This window comes from Scomber japonicus, chromosome 7, assembly GCF_027409825.1.
Source record: "Scomber japonicus isolate fScoJap1 chromosome 7, fScoJap1.pri, whole genome shotgun sequence".
NCBI classification, from domain to species: Eukaryota; Metazoa; Chordata; class Actinopteri; order Scombriformes; family Scombridae; genus Scomber; species Scomber japonicus.
Window position 1 is genome coordinate 12,355,162 of NC_070584.1, and position 22,645 is coordinate 12,377,806.

At 40.3% G+C, this 22,645-nt stretch overlaps 2 protein-coding genes across 2 annotated transcripts; one reads left to right on the forward strand and one right to left on the reverse strand.

The window, feature by feature from the left end:
- The first annotated feature begins 280 nt into the window (after positions 1-280).
- Positions 281-14,740, forward strand: cilp2 (cartilage intermediate layer protein 2). The gene is made up of 9 exons (XM_053322368.1): positions 281-344; positions 6,847-6,903; positions 7,659-7,928; positions 8,078-8,260; positions 8,919-9,074; positions 9,166-9,483; positions 10,006-10,114; positions 10,212-10,369; positions 12,327-14,740. Exons 1-9 carry the CDS (start codon positions 281-283, stop codon positions 14,738-14,740), a joined length of 3,729 nt encoding a protein of 1,242 aa, XP_053178343.1.
- A 5,869-nt stretch (positions 14,741-20,609) lies between these two features.
- On the reverse strand, positions 20,610-22,413 carry si:ch211-212d10.2 (uncharacterized protein LOC557710 homolog). Its single transcript, XM_053322599.1, has 3 exons — positions 22,171-22,413; positions 21,714-21,829; positions 20,610-20,962 (listed from the first exon to the last, which is right to left on the reverse strand). Exons 1-3 carry the CDS (start codon positions 22,358-22,360, stop codon positions 20,864-20,866), a joined length of 405 nt encoding a protein of 134 aa, XP_053178574.1. The 5' UTR covers positions 22,361-22,413; the 3' UTR covers positions 20,610-20,863.
- Positions 22,414-22,645: the final 232 nt, after the last annotated feature.

Here is a 22,645-nt window from a genome sequence, read left to right on the forward strand (position 1 = left end):
TATGGGGGACCCAGATGTTACATTTCACTGGCCAATGGTGAGCAGAGAGGGGCTGGATTGGTGTGTACTCACGATGCCCCTTCTTTTAAAATGCCTGAACTCCTGTCTCCAACTCAGCAACTCTCACATGAGAAAAAGCAGCAACGAGGCTGTGCTCCACTGGCAGCATCATCCACACCTGACAGACTGTATCTGCGAGCTGTAGAATCAACTATTTTTTTTTGTGTGTGTTTTATTTCAATGCTGTAAAATAGTCACCTGTGAATGAAAGCGTGGCACCATGTCGGAATTAAATATGGTGGCACTCCTGCTGTCTCTGCTGGCTTCAGTGGCTCTGGGCCAAGGTAAGTGGCAATTCACCTGCAATTTTAGCATTTTCAGAAGCCATTGCAACACATTCACACGGAAAAGCTGACCTAAAAGAACCTGTAAAGAAAGAAAATTGAAAGATAAACTTTGTATGCACTTCTTTCATCTCACATGCCATTTCTGTGATAATTAAAAAGAAAAGAGGGCCAGTATATAATTACTCACACATACAATACAACTGACATTGTGTGCATAACTAGAGGTTTCTAAATTGACAGCATTCCCCTAAGGATGTCCCTGAGAGCAGGATTGGCAGAGGACTGGTGGTGAGCTCATATGATAATGGCTGCACATGTGTGTGTGTGTGTACATTTGTAGACCACCTCAGTAGGTCTTAATCTCTGATGTTAAGTCACCGGCACGTTTATCCACCAGGCTAATCAACACCATGTGGTGATCGACTCATGGGTCACATGAAGTAGAAGTGGTCTGCCTCTGCGGTCTTGTTTAAACAAAGAAAAGAAAGCTCAAATAGGTTCAGTGCTGCTGGTAATCAGGGGATCTGGTGATCTGGTGGCAGGCACACTTTGTTTCCAAAGCTGCATCACAGAAGCTGCCAGCAAATAGGAGGCCAGCTTTTATGAAAAAAGGAGTATCTCAACAAAGCTTCAGTACTCCACTGACTTTATGATGTGACAAAAAGAGCCATTTAAACATACTTTATTAACATTAGTTTCTCGATTGAACTCATTGTTTTCACAGTCAGCTACACGCAGACTTCTTCTTCTGCTTCTTCTTCACTGTGGTAATCCAGTTTCTGGGAAAATGTCACTCTTATTATTTGACGCCTTGACACTCTTTCTGAAAGACACCAGTAGCAGCATTATTTCCAAAGCTGTCACTTATTGTCTGCCTTACAGCTGCTCTCCATTAACTTTGATTTTTTTTAAAGAAAGGGAGCTGGCAGTACATAAAGGTAAAAGTGTGCTTATACCTTAATAGTCTCCATATCTTGATGATCTTGAAGGCCTCAATCTCATTAGATTAGAAGATAGTCCAGTCTTTAGAGACAGTACATGCATAAATGTCGAACATTTCACACTGTGTTGCAGCTGTGGGCGAATGCACACCTTGAAACGGATTGTAAAATGTTACGTTTTATGCCACGCTTCTTTAGCAGTACATCCACATCTTGCAGGAAGGTGGGTTTGTCCTCATTTCCCCCTCAAATACAATGCCAGCACTCCTTAAGTTATATACCTAGTCACCTTGGAAACCAGAGGCAATAATCACAAACCAAGTGACCCACTTCCCCACCTGCTGGGCTTGTACTCAGCTAAATGAGAAAATGGAATTAAGGGAGGGATAAAGGGCACAGGTAAAATTACTTTACCGTCCTCTTTTCTTGCCGTCAATTCAGCCAACATGTCATTTCACATTTTCCTCCATTTGTCTTAATCTGTACACCTTTTGTTTTTAATCTGTCTCCCTCAGGTATTTCCTCATACACATTTCTACACCTTTCTCTCTTCCATCTCTCACCCACTCACTCAGACTCCCTTTTCCTTTTTCCACCTATTTCTCTCTGCCCTTCTGTCACTCTCCATACACCAAAGAGCTTACGAATTTATGAGCTGTTTTCCAATTTGAAGGCAGCAGCTAATGCTGAATGCCCACTGAAACTCAGAGAGGAACACTGTGGCCACACTTGGCATTAGTATTGCTGTAGCCCAAAGGTTTTTCGTTTTTGTTACTGTACTATGGTGTGTTAGATTTAACTGTATGGCATTACCAGCAGACCTCCAATCCTCATGTCTTCTCTTGTTGCATTGTCAGGCAAAACTAGATGGGTTATGTGAGCAGCTGGAGGGCCCTTGTGAGTCAGACACAGGGGCCAGTTCTAGTTCTCCAGATGCTGTCTGCTCCAAACGCTAACTCTAATGATTGAGACAGGGATTATAGCGGATCAAAGTAAAAGCGCAAATTCCCATTAATGACAACTCCGAGCCATATCCAATATTTTTTCTCTTTCTTCTGTGTGTATTTATGTGCACATGCAGTGGATATGCCATGGAATTATTTATTGTGGGGATAATCAGCTACTTTCAACTGAGCTATTTCTAGTTCCTGGCTCTGTACATATGCACAGGTGCAGCAGTTCAAGTGAAGACTTCCAGATATTTATAATGCAATAATTCAATGCTGCCCAATGATGTTTTTAATAGTATCAGGGAGAAATGCTGTGTGCTGCAAATACCTTATCTTAAGAACACAAAGCCTTTGTTATACCTTCATAAATCCTTCAATTATGCAGATGATTCGCATCATTAGTTAATGTCAGAGACAAAATTGCTGATTTTAATGAGCGACAGATGTTTTAAGAATCAGACTTGGATACTTGAGAGTAAGGAATGTCGATGAGAGGGAGAGAGCAGACTCCTCTGCGTCCACACACACACCTCAACTATGAAGCTGGCCAAATATATAAACATCTTCCACATGACAAGGCAAACAGATTACATACACAGACCCACACACACGTACTCCCATCTCTAAATATTTTTGATTTAGGACAAATAGCTTTGTATTACGTAAATCCTAACAGGGCAAGACTTCTGTCACAGATCACTTTGACTCACACTCCTGATCTTAAGAGAAGGGCCCAGACACAGCAGGACAAGCTGCACCGACAAATACTGTAAAACCTTGTTCTCTTAGCGAGCTTGACTTAGTCCAATAGGTTATGTAACATAGGGTGGGGAGGGTTGTTTTCACTTTTCACGTCTTCTTCTTCTTGTAAGGATCTGGAATATTACAAACAGGATCCAGACCTTCTGTCTTTCTGCCAACATACATCTGGCACAACCATACCGCTCTAATCTGACTGAATCCATTCTGGGTGCAAGTTCATTAAATCCTGCATTTTCCCCTTTCCTTTCCCCGACAGCTTTTTTTTTTAGATACTGGCTAAGGCAGAAATAACTCCTTCTCAGAAAGTGATGGAGAAGAGAGGCTGTCCTTTGCAAAGACACTGGTGATTATTAATAGAGGATTTGCCTTTCTGTAGCGTGTATTTCAAAATGAACCGTGGTGACGTGAATGATTAAATCCAAAGCTTGTCCTCTAAAATAAGAATTGCAGTTGTCACAACAGACGGGGTGGGTGATAATGAAAATGACTGCAGTGTGGGATGAAATGTTTCAGACATAGCTTGACATTCAGGCGCCTGCCAGATGGCTATATGTGGAGATTGGATGCTATTGGTGCTGTTGCCTTCTTTGGTCACTGTAATGTATCTTGTTACCTTGTCCATGGTTTATGAGGGAGGTCACAGGGAGGATGGTTAAGGGTTTATAATTACCTTTTAGCCAGTGATGTGGAAAGTTTCATGTCAAATGTGACACTGGGAGGGAAAAGTAGTACATCATAACTTTATATAGACATTTGTTTCTGTAAAGCACAAAACCAACACTGAAAGAGAGCAGCAGACAAACAAGATATAACATTTTAGTGTGGATTTTTTTAGTACGAAGAGGAAATCATAAGTTATAACCTTGCTCCCTCTGGCTTGAAAAACACGTTTTAACTACTTGCTTCTTGGTAAATTCATTCACATACCAGCCGCATGAAGCAGCGTCCAGTAAAATCTCCTGACTCTTAAAATTCATAAAGTGTCAACATGCCACTCAAAAGCACAATAAGCTCTGTGAGTCTGCCACGGGAGTCAGGCCAGTTCATACCAGCCACAGCTGAGGTCACTGCCCCAACATTCACCCTCTCCGCTGTCGCTAATCTGGGTTTCCTCTTTTAACTTTTTAAAACCATTAGTCACCTCATAAAACTCTAACAATCGTTTAGTATTTCGTTTTCATTATCAAACATCTTGAAATGATAATCAGAAGCTAAATGGTTCGGCTGTGAATGGCTTTTGGTTATAGTGTGAGTGAAGAAGAAATGTTATGTAATAAGAGAGAAAAAACTGCTTTATGATTTCTTTTAAAAAATGAGTGCTCTTCAGAGAGGAGGATGTCATTAATTAGCCACAGGTTTGGAATTCTATGTTAATTTAGTGAAACAAAAGGCTTCTTTGTGTTCCCTTGCCATGTGCTTTCCCTGACAAAAGTTTAGTTTAGTCTAAGTTCTTCGTCAAATATATGAAATTACAGGCTCGCAATTTTTTAAGTCTGTCTTGTGCTTAAAATGTACGTGATGGGGACAAAAATCTTAATTTTAAGCCAAAAATGTTTTATTCAAAAATCTATCTGAAGATAATATGAGGATTTAGCTGCCTGAGTCAATTAAATCAGTAGAATAAGAACATTCCCTTTTCAAGTCTAATCAGTGTTTTCCTTTTCAGCTGCAGTGGAAGGATTGCAACAAAAAGAGGGAATTTGGCACTAAAAAAGATTGACCTGATTAGACCTGACCTAATTTGGAGGAATTCAACTTCATATTAGCTTTAAATAAACTTTTAAATACATTTTGCATGAAGGGAGGGCTGTGTATTTTGTCCCTCATAACTTACATTGAAAGTCCATTTTAAAAGGAAGAGAAATGATTACAACCACAAAACCATGTGACTATTGTTTTAAAACAGACTTGAAAAATTGTGTACCTGTCCTTTAATAAGCTACTGTGTGTAGTCTGTACAGACAAGTCCACACCATTCAATAGTACAAAAAGTTTTTATATTATTGCTTTTAAAATGTAATCTGCTCAGACACCAAATTTGGGAGACAAAAGGAAAAATAAGGAATGTATTTCATTTGATTTACTAAACTAAAACTGCAATAGTCACATCTGCCCAGCAGATCAGTGTGAAAGCATTTGCTTCTGTTTATCCAGCCAATCCAGTGCATCAGACAGACAAAGCTGATGTGGAAACCTATCAATGGGTTTTAAAGCCAGGGGCATTAAAAAAACACCATGAAGGTCAGCTGACTGTCAACATCTTTAACCAAGCACATGTTGAATCATCCATTATCCTAAGACTTACGTAATGCATTTTTGAACAGTCTATCTTTGTTCTGTTGAGCTACTATCCATCTTTGTTAAATCTATCAAAAACCTCGAGGATTGGAAAGAAATGTGCTGGCGTTACAATAAAGACTTGAATTGAGCTGTAAAACCAGCGGGGACTGGGATCGATACTGGCCTCTGTGTTGGGAGTCTCTGCTCATAAACTCAGCAGTTTCTCTCTGAAAGTGCTAAGTGTCTGCACATATTACACACAGACACATATGTATCAGATCATTGTCACTTCTGGGGACATAACATCGACATATATTCCTTCCCTGGAGGCTTTTTCCAACTCTAACCCTAACCATAACCTAAATCCAACTTTAACCACTCACCCAAAAATCTGTTTTTTCCAAATTAGGACACACTTTTAGTAAAACATTTGACAAAAGTAGCCTATGACAGACCACAGACACACATAACCACACTGCATAAGCTGCTTTTTGTTTCTGTCACAGACCATGACATTTATTTTTTCCGCACAGCCCAAGCAAAACTTGATGAAATGTCAAACAAACAAGTAACGTTTTTGAAAACATAAAAAAATGAGTACTGCAGGAAAATGAATCATTACAGTTCAAAGCATGAGGAAAACCGTGTCATGATGCCTGTTTAATAAATCAAAGAGCTAACATTTATGCCAGGCTGAATATATTTCTCTTTCTAATAAGACAAAATTTTCTTTCATCTTAGGCACAATGTTGTGCTGCTGTGTGTGCACACATATGCGTGAAAAAATGATGATGATGTAAGAATGACTCACTGATACAAGCATGCTGTGTGTGTGCACATATAGGTTTAGTATAAACATATCATTAAGATTTTAAATTAAAAAGGACATTGCAGTATTCAAGTATGTCTAAGAGGTGGTAGAGTGGGATAAAGTGAAGTTTTCTGGCTTGGACATTGGTTAATAGATGACTCTGCATGCACTGATTTGTCTCAGCTGGAGGTTGATTAGCATCCTTAATGTTGGCTGATTGTTGATCAATCAGGAGTAGGGAGGATGGGAAGAGGACAAGGAGATGGGAGGACAGCAATGTGAAGGATGAAAAGATGTTTGACAAGCACGGGGGAAGTGATGAATGGAGAGGAGTTTGGATGTTGGATGAGCAGCTGGGGGAGAAAAAAACTACGGAAAAGACAGTGAAGGACCAGATAGTGGAGGTGATGAAAGTTGAGGGATGGGAGAGATTACATTTTTCAACAAAATAAGAAAAGGATGAAATGTGGATCAAAGAAGGTAATATGAAAATGGACTGCGCAGTGTAGTATTGGCATAATCATTATATGTGCGTGTGTCAAATCCTTTACTTGAGTGAAAGTAGAAATACGGCAATAAAAAATATCTCATTACCAGTAAAAGTCACGTATAGCATCCAAAGCACTCAGTATGCAGAAATGCTGAAAAAAGTGTTCCTCTCAGAGATGGTCAAATAAAAAATATAAACCATTAACTCCCACCCACCCTTGAATGCTCTAAATGACCACTGGATGTTTATTTTCTCTTGTTTGCAGCATCGATGAGGAGCAAGAGAGTGGCCCTCAACACGTTCACTGAAACAGAGACAACAGGTAACACATCCATCAGCAGTGACACACACCTTATGTACAAGAGACACATGGAGATTTTTTATATCATTGTAACTTTATGTTTGTACTGTATCATAAGGCCTAATAGTGAAGCAGTGAAACATTTAATTAAGCTGATTAGTTATATCTCTTCTGTCTGCTTTGAAGCAACAACCATACAGAATTTGGACATTTTAATGACCTAACAACCATTTTCTCATAACACGAAAAGCACCAGTTAGTCTGTATCCAGGTTACTATATGCAGCATGTCTCCTTCCATCACCTCACTGCATTATTCATTGACTGAAACATACTCCATCAGTGTGTTAATGCATTTGTTTATTTTTATGATATTTCTCTTGAGGAATTGCTCAGATTTCAGACCATGTAGCAGACACAAAAACTAGACAATGTGCCTCATCTGTCAAGCCACAGGGTCTGGAAAGAACCTGGACAATGCAAGACTCCCTGGGGTGCATGACGTCAGTTTCAAATGGCAGTAGCAGACCTCCTCTTAAACTTTGTAACCCATCCCTGCTGTTTTCCCCTTTCTTAATTTTCCTTGGTTCTGACCCACGTCTCCCCTCCATGTAAGACTTAGCTCCAGTCCCCTTCCTTTACTTTCTCCCCCTTCCTTGTTTCTGGATCCTGTGCTGGATTGTTCTCTTCCTTTCTGGCTTTTTAAACAAATCCTGGCTTATTCCAACTCTCAGTTGTTTTGGTTGTTATCCATGACTCCCCTCTGTGTACCTCCAGGCGTGACAGAGTGGACGTCTTGGTTCAACATTGACCATCCTGGGGGGAATGGAGACTATGAGCGCCTGGAGGCCATCCGTTTCTATTACAGAGAGAGAGTTTGTGCGAGGCCTACAGCCATGGAGGCTCGCACAACAGACTGGGTGGCAGCAGCAGACACTGGGGAGGTGGTCCACTCCAGTCTGGAGAAGGGTTTCTGGTGCATCAACAAGGAACAGCCCCGTGGCCACATCTGCTCCAACTACCACGTTCGCTTTCAGTGTCCCCCAGGTAGCCCTGATGACAGCAGCTTGGGGCTGCACAAGCTGTTGCTTTACAGCTATGAACATGCAGGAAAACACATGCATGAATACACATCTTCCAATGCATGTAAGAACAACGCTCAACAATAATAAACACTCTTCAATGTGTGTGTTCAGTGCAGAGTTATTGGGCTGACTGGAGTGAGTGGGGTCCTTGTTCAACCACGGTGTGTGACGACGTAGGCATCCAACTCCGCCAGAGGAAATGCATGAGCACCCAGCCCATGCCTCTCCTGTTAGTACCGGCGTGCCAGGGCCACCATTCAGAAAGGAGGGAGTGCTCCACCCCTCCATGTACAGGTGATAATTCTGACAACTATTAGCACTTTACTGTTACTTGGACAGTATGATGAGATCCCATATTAAGCATCATCACAGTGTAGCTAACAGTGATCATTCACTTACTGACATTTGTGCTTCAGTAGCCTACACAAGTAATGGAACTACATAGTTGGTGATTACAAATCTTTGAATTGCAACAGTTTGACTCCCCCTTTTGCTGCACAGCTATCAGTCACTGTTTTATTTTTGACTGTGACCTATGACCTCCCTTGTGAAGGGTTGATAACGAGGTGAATAAAATATATATGACTCTATACAACAAATCTACTGTACTGTAGCGTACAGTAAAGCGGAATATTTCTGTCCAGTGTATCAAAACAACACATTTCTGCTGTGTGATTTCAGAGAGCAGAACCTATTCCTCCAAAAAGTAACATTTAACCATTAGTTCCAGTGTTCTCAACTGAACTAATCAACAATCAATTGTAATCAACAATCTTCCAACTGCAATTCATTCCTGTAATTGTTATTTAGCATCTTTCTTTTTAATGCATCATATGATTGCACAATTTTACTCAATTATCTCCTGTGGTTCGTTTGAATGAATATATACTAATATATTTTACTCAGTAAGTTCCAAACTCACATTGTCTTTCCTGTCTCTCTGTGTGATCAGCCAAGTGGAGTCCGTGGGGTCGGTGGGCGGCGTGTTCAGTGACCTGTGGTGGAGGTCGCAGGATTAGGAGGAGGACTTGTGTGCGGTCCTCACCGACAGTACAGTGTACTGGAAGGCCTGCAGAAATACAAAAGTGTGGGAAGAGTCCATGCCCAGGTATGCTGGGTGTATAGTGCAGGTTTCCTCTTCATTTTGGTTTCATTATGAGCATGTGTTCACATCTCTGTTCATATCTGTGTCACAACAGCCAAATGTCAGCGTTTGTGCACCGAGGGCCGTCCCAGTGAGGACTGCAGCCGCTGTGTGTGTGATGGCCACTTGCTACATGGTGAAGTTTACAGCGTGACTGGTGTCCCTGTCGCAGCAGCCTCGGTGGCACTGGCCAGCCAACCCAAGGTCATCCGTGCCCGAACAAATGCTAAAGGCCAGTTCAAGCTCCTGGGAATTTGCTCCTCCAGCTCCACTTTGATCACTATCAGGAAGGAGAAGTTTGCCCCGATCACTGTCTCCACCTCCAGTAACACCACAGGGTTATCGTGGATACGAGCTGCTCTCAAATCAGCTGGTGAGTACCAATAAGTAAAATCATGATCAAACCCCATCACTGAGTTTAAAAGTTTGGTACTAAGTTGCAGTGTTTGAGTTTTCAATGAGAAAAGCATGTTCATGGCTTTTTTTTTTAGAATGAACTGACTAACTGTTGGCAAATTGATAGAAGGGGCTTTTTATTAGAAAACATATCCTGATTCCCATTATCATTGTTCCCCAGAGCCAGTAAACCCTTCAGTCATATCCTCAGGCTGCAGAGAAAGAAACAGGAAATTGACAAAAAATACAACAAAAACTGGCTGGCCTGTTGTAAGACTTCACATACTCTGGAACACTTACTTGGTTGCATGGAAACCAAATAAATATAGGGCCACGCTACTTTTGAAAGCTTAATTCCCTCAACAATAATTTTCATAAGCACAGAAGCCAATGAAGTGTAATGATTGACTGAGTTTTATGAGATTTAAATACTCTGCAGCACCATTCACAAAAGTCAGAGTGAATTCTTTGATGGTTTGCTCCTCTCTGCTGTCCACAGAGAAGCCGTACATTGTAAAACACCCAGAGGACAAGGTGCGTCATGAAGGAGGACGGGTGCTGTTGTGCTGCAAGGCAACAGGATCACCGGCACCTGACAAATACTACTGGTGAGATGAATACCATTGTTGCTACATTATTAATAACATTATAACAAAACAGCTAGAAGTTTTTTCACCTGTCTATAATTATTTGTCTATTTTCAAGGTATCACAATGGGACTCTGCTGGACAGGAAGGTGTACAAGTATGAAGAGGACCTTGTACTGCGGGACCTGAAGCCAGAGCAGTCAGGACAGTACTTCTGCAAAACCAGCAGCTCTGCAGGCAGCATCAAGTCCTCTCCAGCCACCCTCACTGTGATCGGTATGTTTAGTCTAGGATCTCATATTGAAGAAGCTATTTTTTCTCAGCACAACCATCACATAAACCCAGATGTATAGTTAAAGGTGCAATGTATAATATGAGACGATCCTTATAAATCTGTTTGAAAGCAGTTGTGATGACATTTACTTGAGCTATAAAACTGTTAAATTGTTGAAAGTGTGGGTGAAAAAAAAATCTGTTTCTATTTGGTTCCCTTCTAGTAAATAGTGAAGTGATGTAATGTAAACTGTCATTCATCATCATCAGTCATGAGAGAAAATAATTGACTATGATGATTGCAAGCGGCGCACAGGGATCATAGCTCAGGATGGCTGTTATCCCAGTGCATTTGACAATGACGTATTTAGTCAAAGTCCTCCCCAAGTTCCAGTAAAATCACTGACAAAAAGCAAATAACCACAGTTAATATTACTGTACAAAGACCTGCACCTCAGAGATTGAATGTAGAGTTTAAGAACGAATGTCAGCACTGAGCTCCAGCTAAGTTATCCATGAGCCATAGCCATGCATTAAGATTCAGACAATCAATTATGATTCAGACAAAACCACACTATTCTACAACTGAGGAAGAGAGAGCGAGAGCGAGAGAGAGAGAGAGAGAGAGAGAGAGAGAGAGAGAGAGAGAGAGAGAGAGAGAGAGAGAGAGAGAGAGAGAGAGAGAGAGAGAGAGAGAGAGAGAGAGAGAGAGAGTAGTTAATAGTCTGTTTCATTGGAAAAAATAGGGAAAATAAAAAAATCAGGGTTCACGCAATCTGGCTGTGCTTGGAGTTTGGAACAGTATCTTTTTTATTATGTTTACATTGGTTGAAACTACTTATTTTTCTTTTTGTGTGTGAGATGACTCCGGACATTGTAAAACCTCAAACCCCATTTCTCCAGATCACCCAGTGGTGAGGTGAAATCCAAGATTGACAATAAATTCTGTTTCTTCAGACAACTATTCATTTTCATATTCGTGTGAGGGGGGACTACACATTGCTTATATTCTCCAAGTGCTTGTTATCTACAATGCAGATTAACAAACAAGGTTTTCATCGAAGAGTGCTAAAGCAATCTATCCCAGATCAGAGAAAAATCCCTGCACTCCAAAAGTCATTACAACAGGAGATTTTGTGAGTGTGTAGGACAACACCTGTGCCTCAAAGCCTCTAAGAGTTTCCTTTTATACTTTACATTATGCAGAAGTTTAATTTGATTTAATATACATTGTGTTATCCTCAATTCATCCAGGAAACTTAAAGTTATTCAATTTATTATCAAAGAAAAATCTATCTAAGTGCCATTAAAGCCATCAGCAGTACAGTCATGGTATTTAATATATACCACACATCCATGTGTCTGTAATTATTGACTTATTTGAGTGATGTGGAGCCTAACATGGATATTTGACTATAAGCTCAACCATGATATCATGCACATTAATTATTCTGCCAATGACTGGGTGAACAATAATTTTCTTTCCAACTCCCATTTGGAAAGTTAGTAAATAAATGTTCCCGTCAATTTAATGACTAATTACCCTTTCATACACAGTTCACCGTCCAACTTGGCCACTCGTAGATACTTTCAGTCCATGCAGAAAATGTTGAAGAATGTGTGTCAGAGAAACAGAATGTCTCTGTGTATACATATATGTGTGTGCAACCATGTATGAGGAGGAAAGGCAGAAAAGATTTGATTTTAATAATGAGTGTCCAATTTATTCACTATATACTTGTTCTATTCTGCTCATGCTTCAACGGGCAATTACACAGTACCAGACAGATTCATAATTAAACCCTAACAGATCTGACAGGCTTTTGTGAGCAAACAGAACTTTAACAGTCACATTTTTTAGAAATTAGAATTGTTTGCACTGCTTTATTTGTATCAAATCATTTATCCTTTACATCCTATCACAAGCTTAATGTGTTTTATTGTATTGTATAATTCACAGCAAAAGGAACACCAGCATGCAATTCTTCCCCTGAGACGCATCTCATCAGACTGCCGATGGACTGTGTTCAACCTGGGACAAAGTCCAAGTACTACAATGCTGGCCGCTGCCCTCACAACAAATGTCCTGGCTCCCTAGACTTTGATATGCGCTGTAAAGATGGAACTGGGTTCTGCTGTGGGGTCAAACATATGGAGAGTAAAACCATTGACTGTGGGACCTACAGTCTTCCTATCCGGGCTGTGTCACAGTGCAGCTGTCAGAAGTGTGTGCAACCGACTGTGCTGGTTCGTGGCAGAGTTGTTACAGCTGACAATGATGAACCTCTGCGTTTTGGACACATTTACATTGGTAAAGAGAGGGTGGGCACCACTGGATACCAAGGAGGCTTCACATTACAAATTACTCCTGACACACAGAGATTAGTGGTAAATTTTGTTGATCCCACTGAGAAGTTTATTGACACTCCCAAGGTGTTCATCTTTGACAAGAAAGGTGGATCCATCTATCATGATGTGAAGGTGATGAGAAAGCAGATACCGATTGATATTAATGCAGGAGAAACCAACTCTATTGACCTAGGTGACATTAAAGGTGAGGACCCGATAGGACAGTTGATTATTCCTGCCAATTCCTTCCATAAGGACAATGGAGAGGTCTATGAGGGAACTGTGAAAGCCAGTGTCACATTCATTGATCCAAGAAATATCACCACGGCTGCTGCAGCCCCTGGCGAGCTCAACTTTGTGGATGATGAGGGTGACATGCTTCCTTTGAGGACCTATGGCATGTTCTCTGTTGACTTCAGAGATGACACTAATAAGGAGGTACTTGGAGCTGGAGCAGTCCAAGTCCTTCTTGACACACAGCATGTCAAAATGCAAGAGCACATTCCCAAAATGAAATTGTGGTCTCTAAATCCAGACACAGGAGTTTGGGAAGAGGAGAGCGACTTCTCCTACACCACAACCACAGGGGGTCATGGGCGGAGCAAACGAGAGGAGCGCACGTTCCTCATAGGCAACATGGAGATCAGAGAACGCAGACTCTTCAATTTGGATGTGCCTGAAAACAGACGCTGTTATGTCAAAGTTCGTGCCTACATGAGTGACAAGTTTCTTCCTAATGAACAGTTGGAAGGTGTTGTAATTAGCTTAATAAACTTGGAACCCAAGCCTGGCTATTCCGCTAATCCCAGGGCATGGGGCCGCTTTGACAGTGTCATAACTGGCCCTAATGGGGCCTGTTTACCAGCTTTCTGTGACTCTCAGAGGCCTGATGCCTACACAGCTTATGTCACAGCAATGATGGGTGGGGAAGAACTGGAAGCAGCTCCTTCCTCCCCAAAGATGAATCCAAATATCATTGGAGTGTCTCAGCCATATCTTGACAAAATAGACTACCAGCGTTCAGACCATGAGGATCCAGCTCTGAAGAAAACAGCCTTCAAAATCAACTTGCCAAAGCCTAACCAAAATAATCTTGATGAGACCAATGGACCAATATATCCATATCAGAATTTAATAGGCTGTGAAAATGCCCCTGTTGATGCAAATCATTTCAGATTCTTCAGAGTGGAAAAAGACAAGTATGAATACAATGTTGTACCATTTGAGGAGAATGATTTGACAACCTGGACAGGCGACTACCTGTCTTGGTGGCCTAATCCCCAAGAGTTCAGAGCATGCTTCATCAAGGTCAAGATCCATGGACAGAAGGAAGTGATGATCAGGTCAAGGAATCTAGGAGGAACACACAGAGAGACAAAAGGCAAACTGTATGGCATTAGAGATGTACGCAGTACCCGGGATATGCGAGAAAGCAATACTTCAGCAGCCTGTGTGGAGTTCAAATGCAGCGGTATGTTGTTTGATCAAGCTGAGGTGGACAGATCCATTATATCAGTCCTTCCACAGGGGAACTGCCGTAGGATCAACACCAACAACCTCCTACAAGAGTATCTCATTAAACATCCACCAGTCGCTCAAAACAATGAGTCCCATGCATTCACCATGTTAGCCCCTGTGGATCCTTTAGGACACAACTATGGCATCTACACAGTCACAGACCAGAATCCCCGGGTCGCCAAGGAGATCGCTATTGGGCGCTGCTTTGATGGTACCTCAGATGGTTTCTCCAGAGAGATGAAGTCAGACTCTGGAGTTGCATTGACCTTCAGTTGTCCTGAAAGAAAAATTAACAGAGAAAGCCTCTTCCAGCGCTTGCAGACTAACCCAGGTCAAACATTGTCTCAGATGGCAAGGGACATGAGGGAATTGGAAGGCCTACAGGTGCAAAGATCATCCACCCAGGTGGTGGCCTATCCTTCAGAGCAGCAGGGCAGGACCCAGAGGCGCAGAGTCAGTTCTACAACCAGGAGGAGAATGTCCATGCGCACACAGCAAGGCCAATAAATGCAACAGGAGGTAGGTTTAGGTATGCTTAAGATCATTTGATGTGCGTTCACAATGACAGTAATATCAGAATAATCTAAATGTTTTTTCCTTTTCATTTCTAGATCTTCAGCCGAGACTAATATGATGGCATCAAGTCAAGAAAGTAAAAGAGTAAAATTCAGTAAAATTTTTTTAGTGTGATTGAAGATATTCATTATTCTTATACTTACTTGAAGGGTTTGGTATATTAATTTCTTCCTTCCGTCCTGAAAGACATGCATCACTTGCCTATATGAAATGCAGTGACATGCATGTATTTAATTGGCTTTGGTCTAATTTTATGAATGAAAAGACTAAATTGACATTTGAGAATGTAGCTTTTATAGATCTAATTTGTGGCATTCCATGGTGGGTGTTTTTGCTGACATATCTCACTGCTTGAGTTAAACCCAAACTGTACTACACCAGACCCCAAACACTTCATAACTGCCATTGCTTTCCATTGAACTTCTCTGAAAGAAAGAGCAGCAGACACTGAGCCCTTTTTCTTCAAATGAAGAAACTCTTTCCACCAAGGGGAGACACATTGGATGGAGTAGGGTGAGGCATGCCAGGGAAAAGAGGATGTTTTCAGTCTTGCTTCTTAAGGTTATTCAGTAGCATGCCAAATACCAACTCTGATTCAGCCACATGTTCTTCCTCCCCATACTTCCACTTATAATGTGCCAAGACCAAGACCTTTGCCAAAACAAGCAACCATCTCACTATTAAGAGACACCCCAAAAAAAGGACGATTGACTGTGAGGCACGGCATAATTTCCCTTTGTCTCCTGCACATTCCAAAATAGCACATCCTCTCCATCATTCTCAGAAACTATTAAAGAGGCTCATTCGATGTCTAAATGTACTTTGTTTTTGTTGTTGGGTATGTGGGTGAGCTGCCTTTGTTTCTTCAAGTGCAATAAGTATGTAGAATAATTTAACTTGATGGTTCTTAAAAATCTGCATTCACACTATTACAGTTGATTAAAAATGCTGCTGGTGAAGCAAAAACTCTTTCACTACATGTTGGAGGTAGTGTGTTTTAGGTGTTTGTATGAGATCTTGCACAGGACTTATTTCGAGTGATTTTCCACAAATAATTTAACTGCCATGTAATCATTCTTCAGCTCTCTGAACCTTTCCATATTTTTCTGCATGACTCAGCTGATTTTAACATTTGTAAACCACAGTAATCTTTTCAACTTCTGAGAGCGATCTTGTCAGTGGGAGTTCAAATTCTCAGCGGAGCCTTTTCCTCATTACCAAAACCCTAAGCATGATTCTTACATGTGAGAGCAACAATTAAAAAGGGACACACTTATGAATTTACTGGCCCAGTTTTCATAGACACTGTCGGTTGCGATTATAGATGTGACAGCATAAGTAAAAGTATTCATCTTGATAGATATATAGATAGATGAATTATTAGACTATTAGATTGAAGAATATAAGGGTATTTCAATTGAATTCAGGGAGAAACTTCACTCTCTGATAAAAGCTCCAGACTTGTTTATCTGCAAAATAGGGAGTTGAAGACCCATAGGAGAAGCTCTTCAAGCTGAACTAATCCAAAACCAAATAAGTGGGACTGTGGTCCATGGAGAAACCGAGGGAGGCTGACATGTAAATATAAGTCTGTTGTTAATTGGAAAGTAAATTACATATTCACTTGGGACCCATTAAAACATTTTGACCCAGACTTTTGCAAGCATCCAAACAAGTTAATTTCCAGGATACAAAGGATGAAGTTAAGTCATTAGCATTGTACTGGGCCCAATAGGATTTAGGTCTAACATATTCACCATCAAAACAACAAAAAAACAGCATCCAGCCCATTGTACAATTAATTCTTGAGGGTGTTTCTGCCTGGATCAATTTAAGCCTGATTACATTTATATTCTTATTGTGCAATAGATTTATTATTTAGCATGTAAAAGGTGCCAATACAAAGTTGTGTAAATGTAAAAACCATATATTGTAGCCCTACTCTTATACTAAACTTCTCAATCTCAATCTTGTTTTAGGAGCAGCATACTCTAAAAAACATAAAGTACAGAGAATAGAGTGACAACTCGTGATACCTTTATCACTCACCTCTCTAAACACAAGCCAGTGGGCTGTCAACAACTGAGCTGTTCAGATGTCCAGTCCCTGCAGTAGAAGTAGCTTCCACACTTCAATTTAATCCATGTGTGGGAAGAGATAAATCCTATAACAATGCAATGGTGTGTGAGGTCAGCTGAGGAGGCCCAACATCTGTAGAACAACTGGGGTAAATGTTAGACCAAAGTCATTAAGAGTGGCAGGGATGAGATTGTCCAGTGATGTATTTAATCATTTTTTGGGGAACTGTTTTGTCAAGGTAAAAAAGTAAGGGAAAATATTTGTGGTCTTGGCCTCCCAGTCCATCACTTACAGAATCTCAGGCTTGGAAAGTGGTTACATATGGAAGAAAGAAGTTTTTTGGAAAAGAAAGCTTTGACAGTAGACTGGTATATTCATGAGGAGAAGTTATCAGGGCAGTTTGAAGGACAAGGTAACAATAATCACCTGAGTAAACCATTACGTAAGCCTTTGCATGTGAAAGTAAGACAGGCTCTCTAGGTACTTTGTCATCTGGGGAACTTCAAAGGATTAAAGGACCTGTGTTTGGTTTAATGACTCAAGAAAATGTTTCCAGAGTATTTAAGATCAAATGAAGGGAGTTAAAGCCTGAATCAAACAGATAAAAAGATTAATTTTTAATGAAAAGAACATGTTTATCTCACTGAATCTCAGTGGGAATTGCAGTATAATGGTAATAATCCTTACAGGGAGTCAAATTATGGGTTAATGGAGGTTTATGTGTATTTTGTGTCTTTAAAGGGATAGTTTGACATTTTGGGAAATTTGCTCCAATGTCTGTATGGTAAATATGTAGCTACAGCCAGCAGTTGTTTAGCTTAGCTTAGCATAAAGACTGGAAACGGGGGGAAACCGCTAGCTTGGCTATCTGGGAGTCACTGATGGTTACCTAGCAGACTCTAGTCTTGGGTTCTTGAAGTTTGGTATAAAAGGGTATTTTCACCCCCTTGAATTTACTGGATAACTTGGGTTATTTTAGTAACTATTAAAATTAAAGGAATCTGGGAAGTTAGTTTCTTTCCACATTTTTCTATTTTTTTCTGTTACAGAATTGCAGTGAATATGTATATTGCAAACCACTACTATCTTCAGGGCAGAAAAGCACAAGCCTCTTAATCCACCAGAAACCACCAAAATTTTAATACTGTAGTAACCATAGTAGCATGACAATATTAATCAATTTTCTCTTCTGCATGTACCAGCCGGTCTCAGGGAGATCATAATTTATTCAGGAGGTCATCCTTGAACCTTTCCACCACTTTCTGAAGTGTAAGAAGAGAGTTGTATATATGCTACGGTGCTGCAGGAAGCCAATCTGAGCTCCAGTAAAACAAATCACATAAATGAACTCCTGATGATGCTCTGTCAGCGCTTAAATAGTATTAACTATTGCATGGTGATGCCGATCTCTTTGTTTCCAAGATTTTTGTGTAAATTGTGTACTGTATAAAATCTACAATAATTGTACGAACAAGAAACTGTAAATAAATGATTTTGTCTAAACTTTCTGATTGTTTTATATACTGAGTTTGTATTATCAACTGAAGACACACTGCTAAGTGTAACAATTTAATATTTGTTTTGAGAAAAAGATTTTTCAAGTACACAAATCACAGTGCTATCAACGTACAATCATTTATTTGGTAAATTAAATAATGCATATCCGCTTAAATTTTCAGTTGTACAAAAGTCACACCAATATAATTTACAAAAACAAAACAATACTTGCTTACAACAGGTAGTGACTGAATGTGTAGTATATGCAGTCTATAGAATGTATGCAAATGCAAAAATATTTTTAACACATAAGCAATATATAGTTCACATAACACAAGTGAGAAACAAAATAAGTTAAGCATATGAAATACATTTCATAAGGCGTATAGCACACCTGAAATGAATGCTGGTTTACTCAGTGTCAAAGGACACTCTGGGGATGATAAACATGTAAAAGAAAACATTCCTGGGCTTTGCAGAATCTAAACTGTTTTCACTTTGACTTTTTTACCAACAAAAAAAATACTGCATCTCTATCGTGTATGCCCATTACCCTCCAGGAGATGAATTATCAAGTTCACAGCAACACCTCTAGTGTACTCACAACAGGCATTTTTAGCCAGATGAATTATTATTGTAATAAAAATGCACAACATGGTGCACAGCAGGGATGAAATGAGTCTTGAGCCACACTGTCACTGACACCTTCATGACTGGGCGCTGTGTGTCTGCCAGAAAATGGAGCTGACAGAAAATATAGTGACTGCACTTACCACTAGGGAATAAAGAAAACACACTTGCATCAGTGCACACACACACAAAACTAGAAAAACACATTTTTCTTGAGTCAATGGTGCATTTCAGGTCATGAACCTTCCTCCGGCGCCTTTCTAACCAGAGTCCCATTGCGTCAGTAACAGACAAACCTGTCTGTGTACAAGCCAGGAATGGAGAAAAATGCTGATGGAGACGTCTTAATACTGGGACTGCCTCTAGTCATAATTGCAGTGCCCTTCATGTGTGTTCTACTTGCTGGGGCTCAATTCAGGTTAAGAAACAGCCCAGCAATACAAATGCTGAAGGGAACTTTCTGTTGCTTGGCATCACTGGAAAAAGTGTCTGCATTTATCCGTAGGCCATCACTCAACCTGTGTGACTGCTTTTCTGTGGATTTAACATTTGAAGGGCCCAAGTAATGTTTGTTAAACACAAGGAAGATGTGAAACAGTTTGGTTTTGGTTAGAGATTGAAATAAACTGTCTTTCCACTATTACAATATCTTTACTGAAAATGAGTGGAAGCTTCATAGTCAGAAAAAGATGACCTGTAAACTCAACAACAGTTCGGCCTCAAAATTACAAACACGCCACAAATGATGATTAGTACCTGCATGTCTTGTCAAGATATCAAATTATTTTTCTGGTTTTCCTCATCTGCAAATTTACTTTCTTTCTTCTAAATTGATGTTTTGCATATATTGTAATTAGAGCACAAACAACATGATTTGGTTCAGCTTTTCTCTATTTTATATTATAACTGACTGATAATGACTGATAAAGACTTCATCTATTTGGTTTTTGAGGTTGGTTGAATAAAACAATACATGTGTGGATATCATATGTAGCTCTGACAAACTGTGATGAGCATTTTTTCACTATTTTTTGAAATAACGAGCAGATTAATTGATAATGAAAATCATCATTAGTTCATCTTATTGTAATGAGTCCCATTAGCTGCAATATGACAATACAAATGATAATTTTGTATTCAAATGACTTAAAGTATAGAGCACAGAAGATGTAAGAGCACCAGCAGCCTGACATTTAGGTATGATTGACAAAAGAATATATAAAAGTACTAAAGTTGGACAGCAGTTACAAACTATGCTGTTTCAACATATAATAATAGTTTACACACAGTTAATTAATAATTAAATGTAATGCAATAGCTTGTGCAAAGGTGTCAAAGGTATACAACGACTGCATGAATGTGAGGTAAAAACTTAAAAACAATATTTCTGGACAATCAGTCAACATAACATGAATTTAAAAATCACTTTTACACAGCTAAGAATCAGATATATTAGTTAGTTCTATAACACTGGTTGGGAAAAGTACCATATCACTTTTCTGTTGCATTGAGGTCAACCCTTTGCTACTGTCTACTGTGTTATCAAGGCCAGCAGTGAGCTTACAGTTCTCCATCTGCAGCGTTTTGCATGATTCTCTCCCTGAAACTATTTAATGATGTAATGCCCTCTTCAGACAATCCTCTGATATCATACTTTATGTAATGCAAACAAAGTGGAGACGGTCTGTGAAAATGACAGATAAGGCTTAGGAATGTTTCAAATGGCTTGGGTTTGTGGAATAAGTCTTAAAAATAGCCCAAGTAGGCTCACTGCAAGCAGGAGACTCCGCAGTCAGGGAATTGGAGTTCTCACCAAGGGCTGGAGGACAAAGCAGCCTCTGAGGTTTTTCAGTTCTTCTGATCCACCGGGAAAGGCTGTAAGGAGAGACGACTTGCATGCTTCACGTACACGTTGCCGTCCTCCAGCTTGACTTCGTACACTTGTTGCTGAAACAGTCAAAACAAACGATAAAAATATGTTACAGCTGGAGGATGGAAAGTAAACACATTACCCTGAGCTACTGTGGAAGCAGTCACAGAGTGTCTTAATGGAATGTGTTAAAGCATAAAATCCAGCTGTTAGCTAACAATATATAGTATTTCATTCTTCACAGCTGAAAAAAAAAACCCTAATATCTGTTGCTTGATAAATGTAATCACAGTTATCTACACAAGAGTTTATGAAACTGATTGTATGAAAACTGATGAGTATGAAATGTTAGTGGAAAGTTTCTGTTTATAATATCAGGCATCAAAACACATGTTCATTGACTCATTCTTCCAAACAACACACAGGGGAAGATAAGTTGTTTGATAGAAGAAAATGGGAACATAATGTTAACTCTGACTGGTGGGCTTTGATTCTCATGGTGTATAAATCATGGTGGGGGAATGACATGTTGACTCAGCAGACAGGTGAATCTTCCTGTCCACCAGGGATTCAATAAGATGATTTGATTCATATTCAACTAGGCTATGACTAATATACTGACCGATATCAAAATCAGATGACTGGGACACCTACTCCAAAGGGTTGTAAAAAGAAGATGTATTGAGCATCTTTGGAGGAGTCATTTATTGTCAGTTTCAGTAATGTTTTTTTTTCACAACTATAAATTCAATTCAGAAGACAGTTTGGTATTTTGATGGAAAGAAAGACAGCCTGATGAAACAAAAAGGGTACAGTTTTATCACTGACCTGTAATGAGGTCCCTGACTTTCCAGTTCTCAGGTCAAAGTCGTAGTCATGCCAGGGACAGAAGACCTGCAAGACTCCATCAGCCTCCTCAATGTCGCCTTCACACAGAGGACCTCCTGGGAGACACAAAGGGGCATTTCAAAAGCGTGACTACTGCTGTCTTTCTTCTGGCAAAATGTGATTGTGAGGCTTGCATAGTAACATGGTGTGTGACAGATATGATTGTGTGACAGCAGGGGGCATGATGCTGCTAGGCCTATATGTTTTGGTGGGTTTTTTGTGTGTATGGCTTAGGATCATTCACACTTTCCTATTTTAGGTAGGCTACATGCATTGCGGCAATCATAACAGGCTCAATGTCAATTCTCTGCTGCGCGATTACAGTTTTCATGTTTTCAAAACGGGCTGCATTGTAAGTAATTATGCCTAAATATAAAACTACATTGCACGAATTTACCGGAGTGTGAGCAGCGAGCATCCATTGCGAAAAACTCCCCCTTCACGTAGAAGAGGCAGACGTCAGAGTCATAGCCGAGGCAGGAGTACATTAGACGGCAGCGCGTCTTGGAAAGCTCCGAGGCTGGGCCTATGAGCCGCCACGAAGCGCCTCCTGTGCTTCCCTCTTCATCTCCAGAGCCAGAAGCCATAAAGACCGACGAATTGAACTGCTTTTCCACTTTGTGCCGCTACAGGGCCCCTTTTTTCCGCCTATGCAAACGGATTTGGCAGATCGCTTCTCGCAAATATTCCATATTAAGCAGTCCGGCTGCTGTGACAGTGAACCGTGCAGGGTGCGCTGCCTCCATCCGAGCTGCAGCCTGCCAGTCAGGACAGCGTCACACCGGAGCAACGCAGCACAGGACCAGGCTCAGCTCTGCTCAGATGGAAGTTTATCACATATAACAAATAAGCAGCACATATTCTTCATAAAC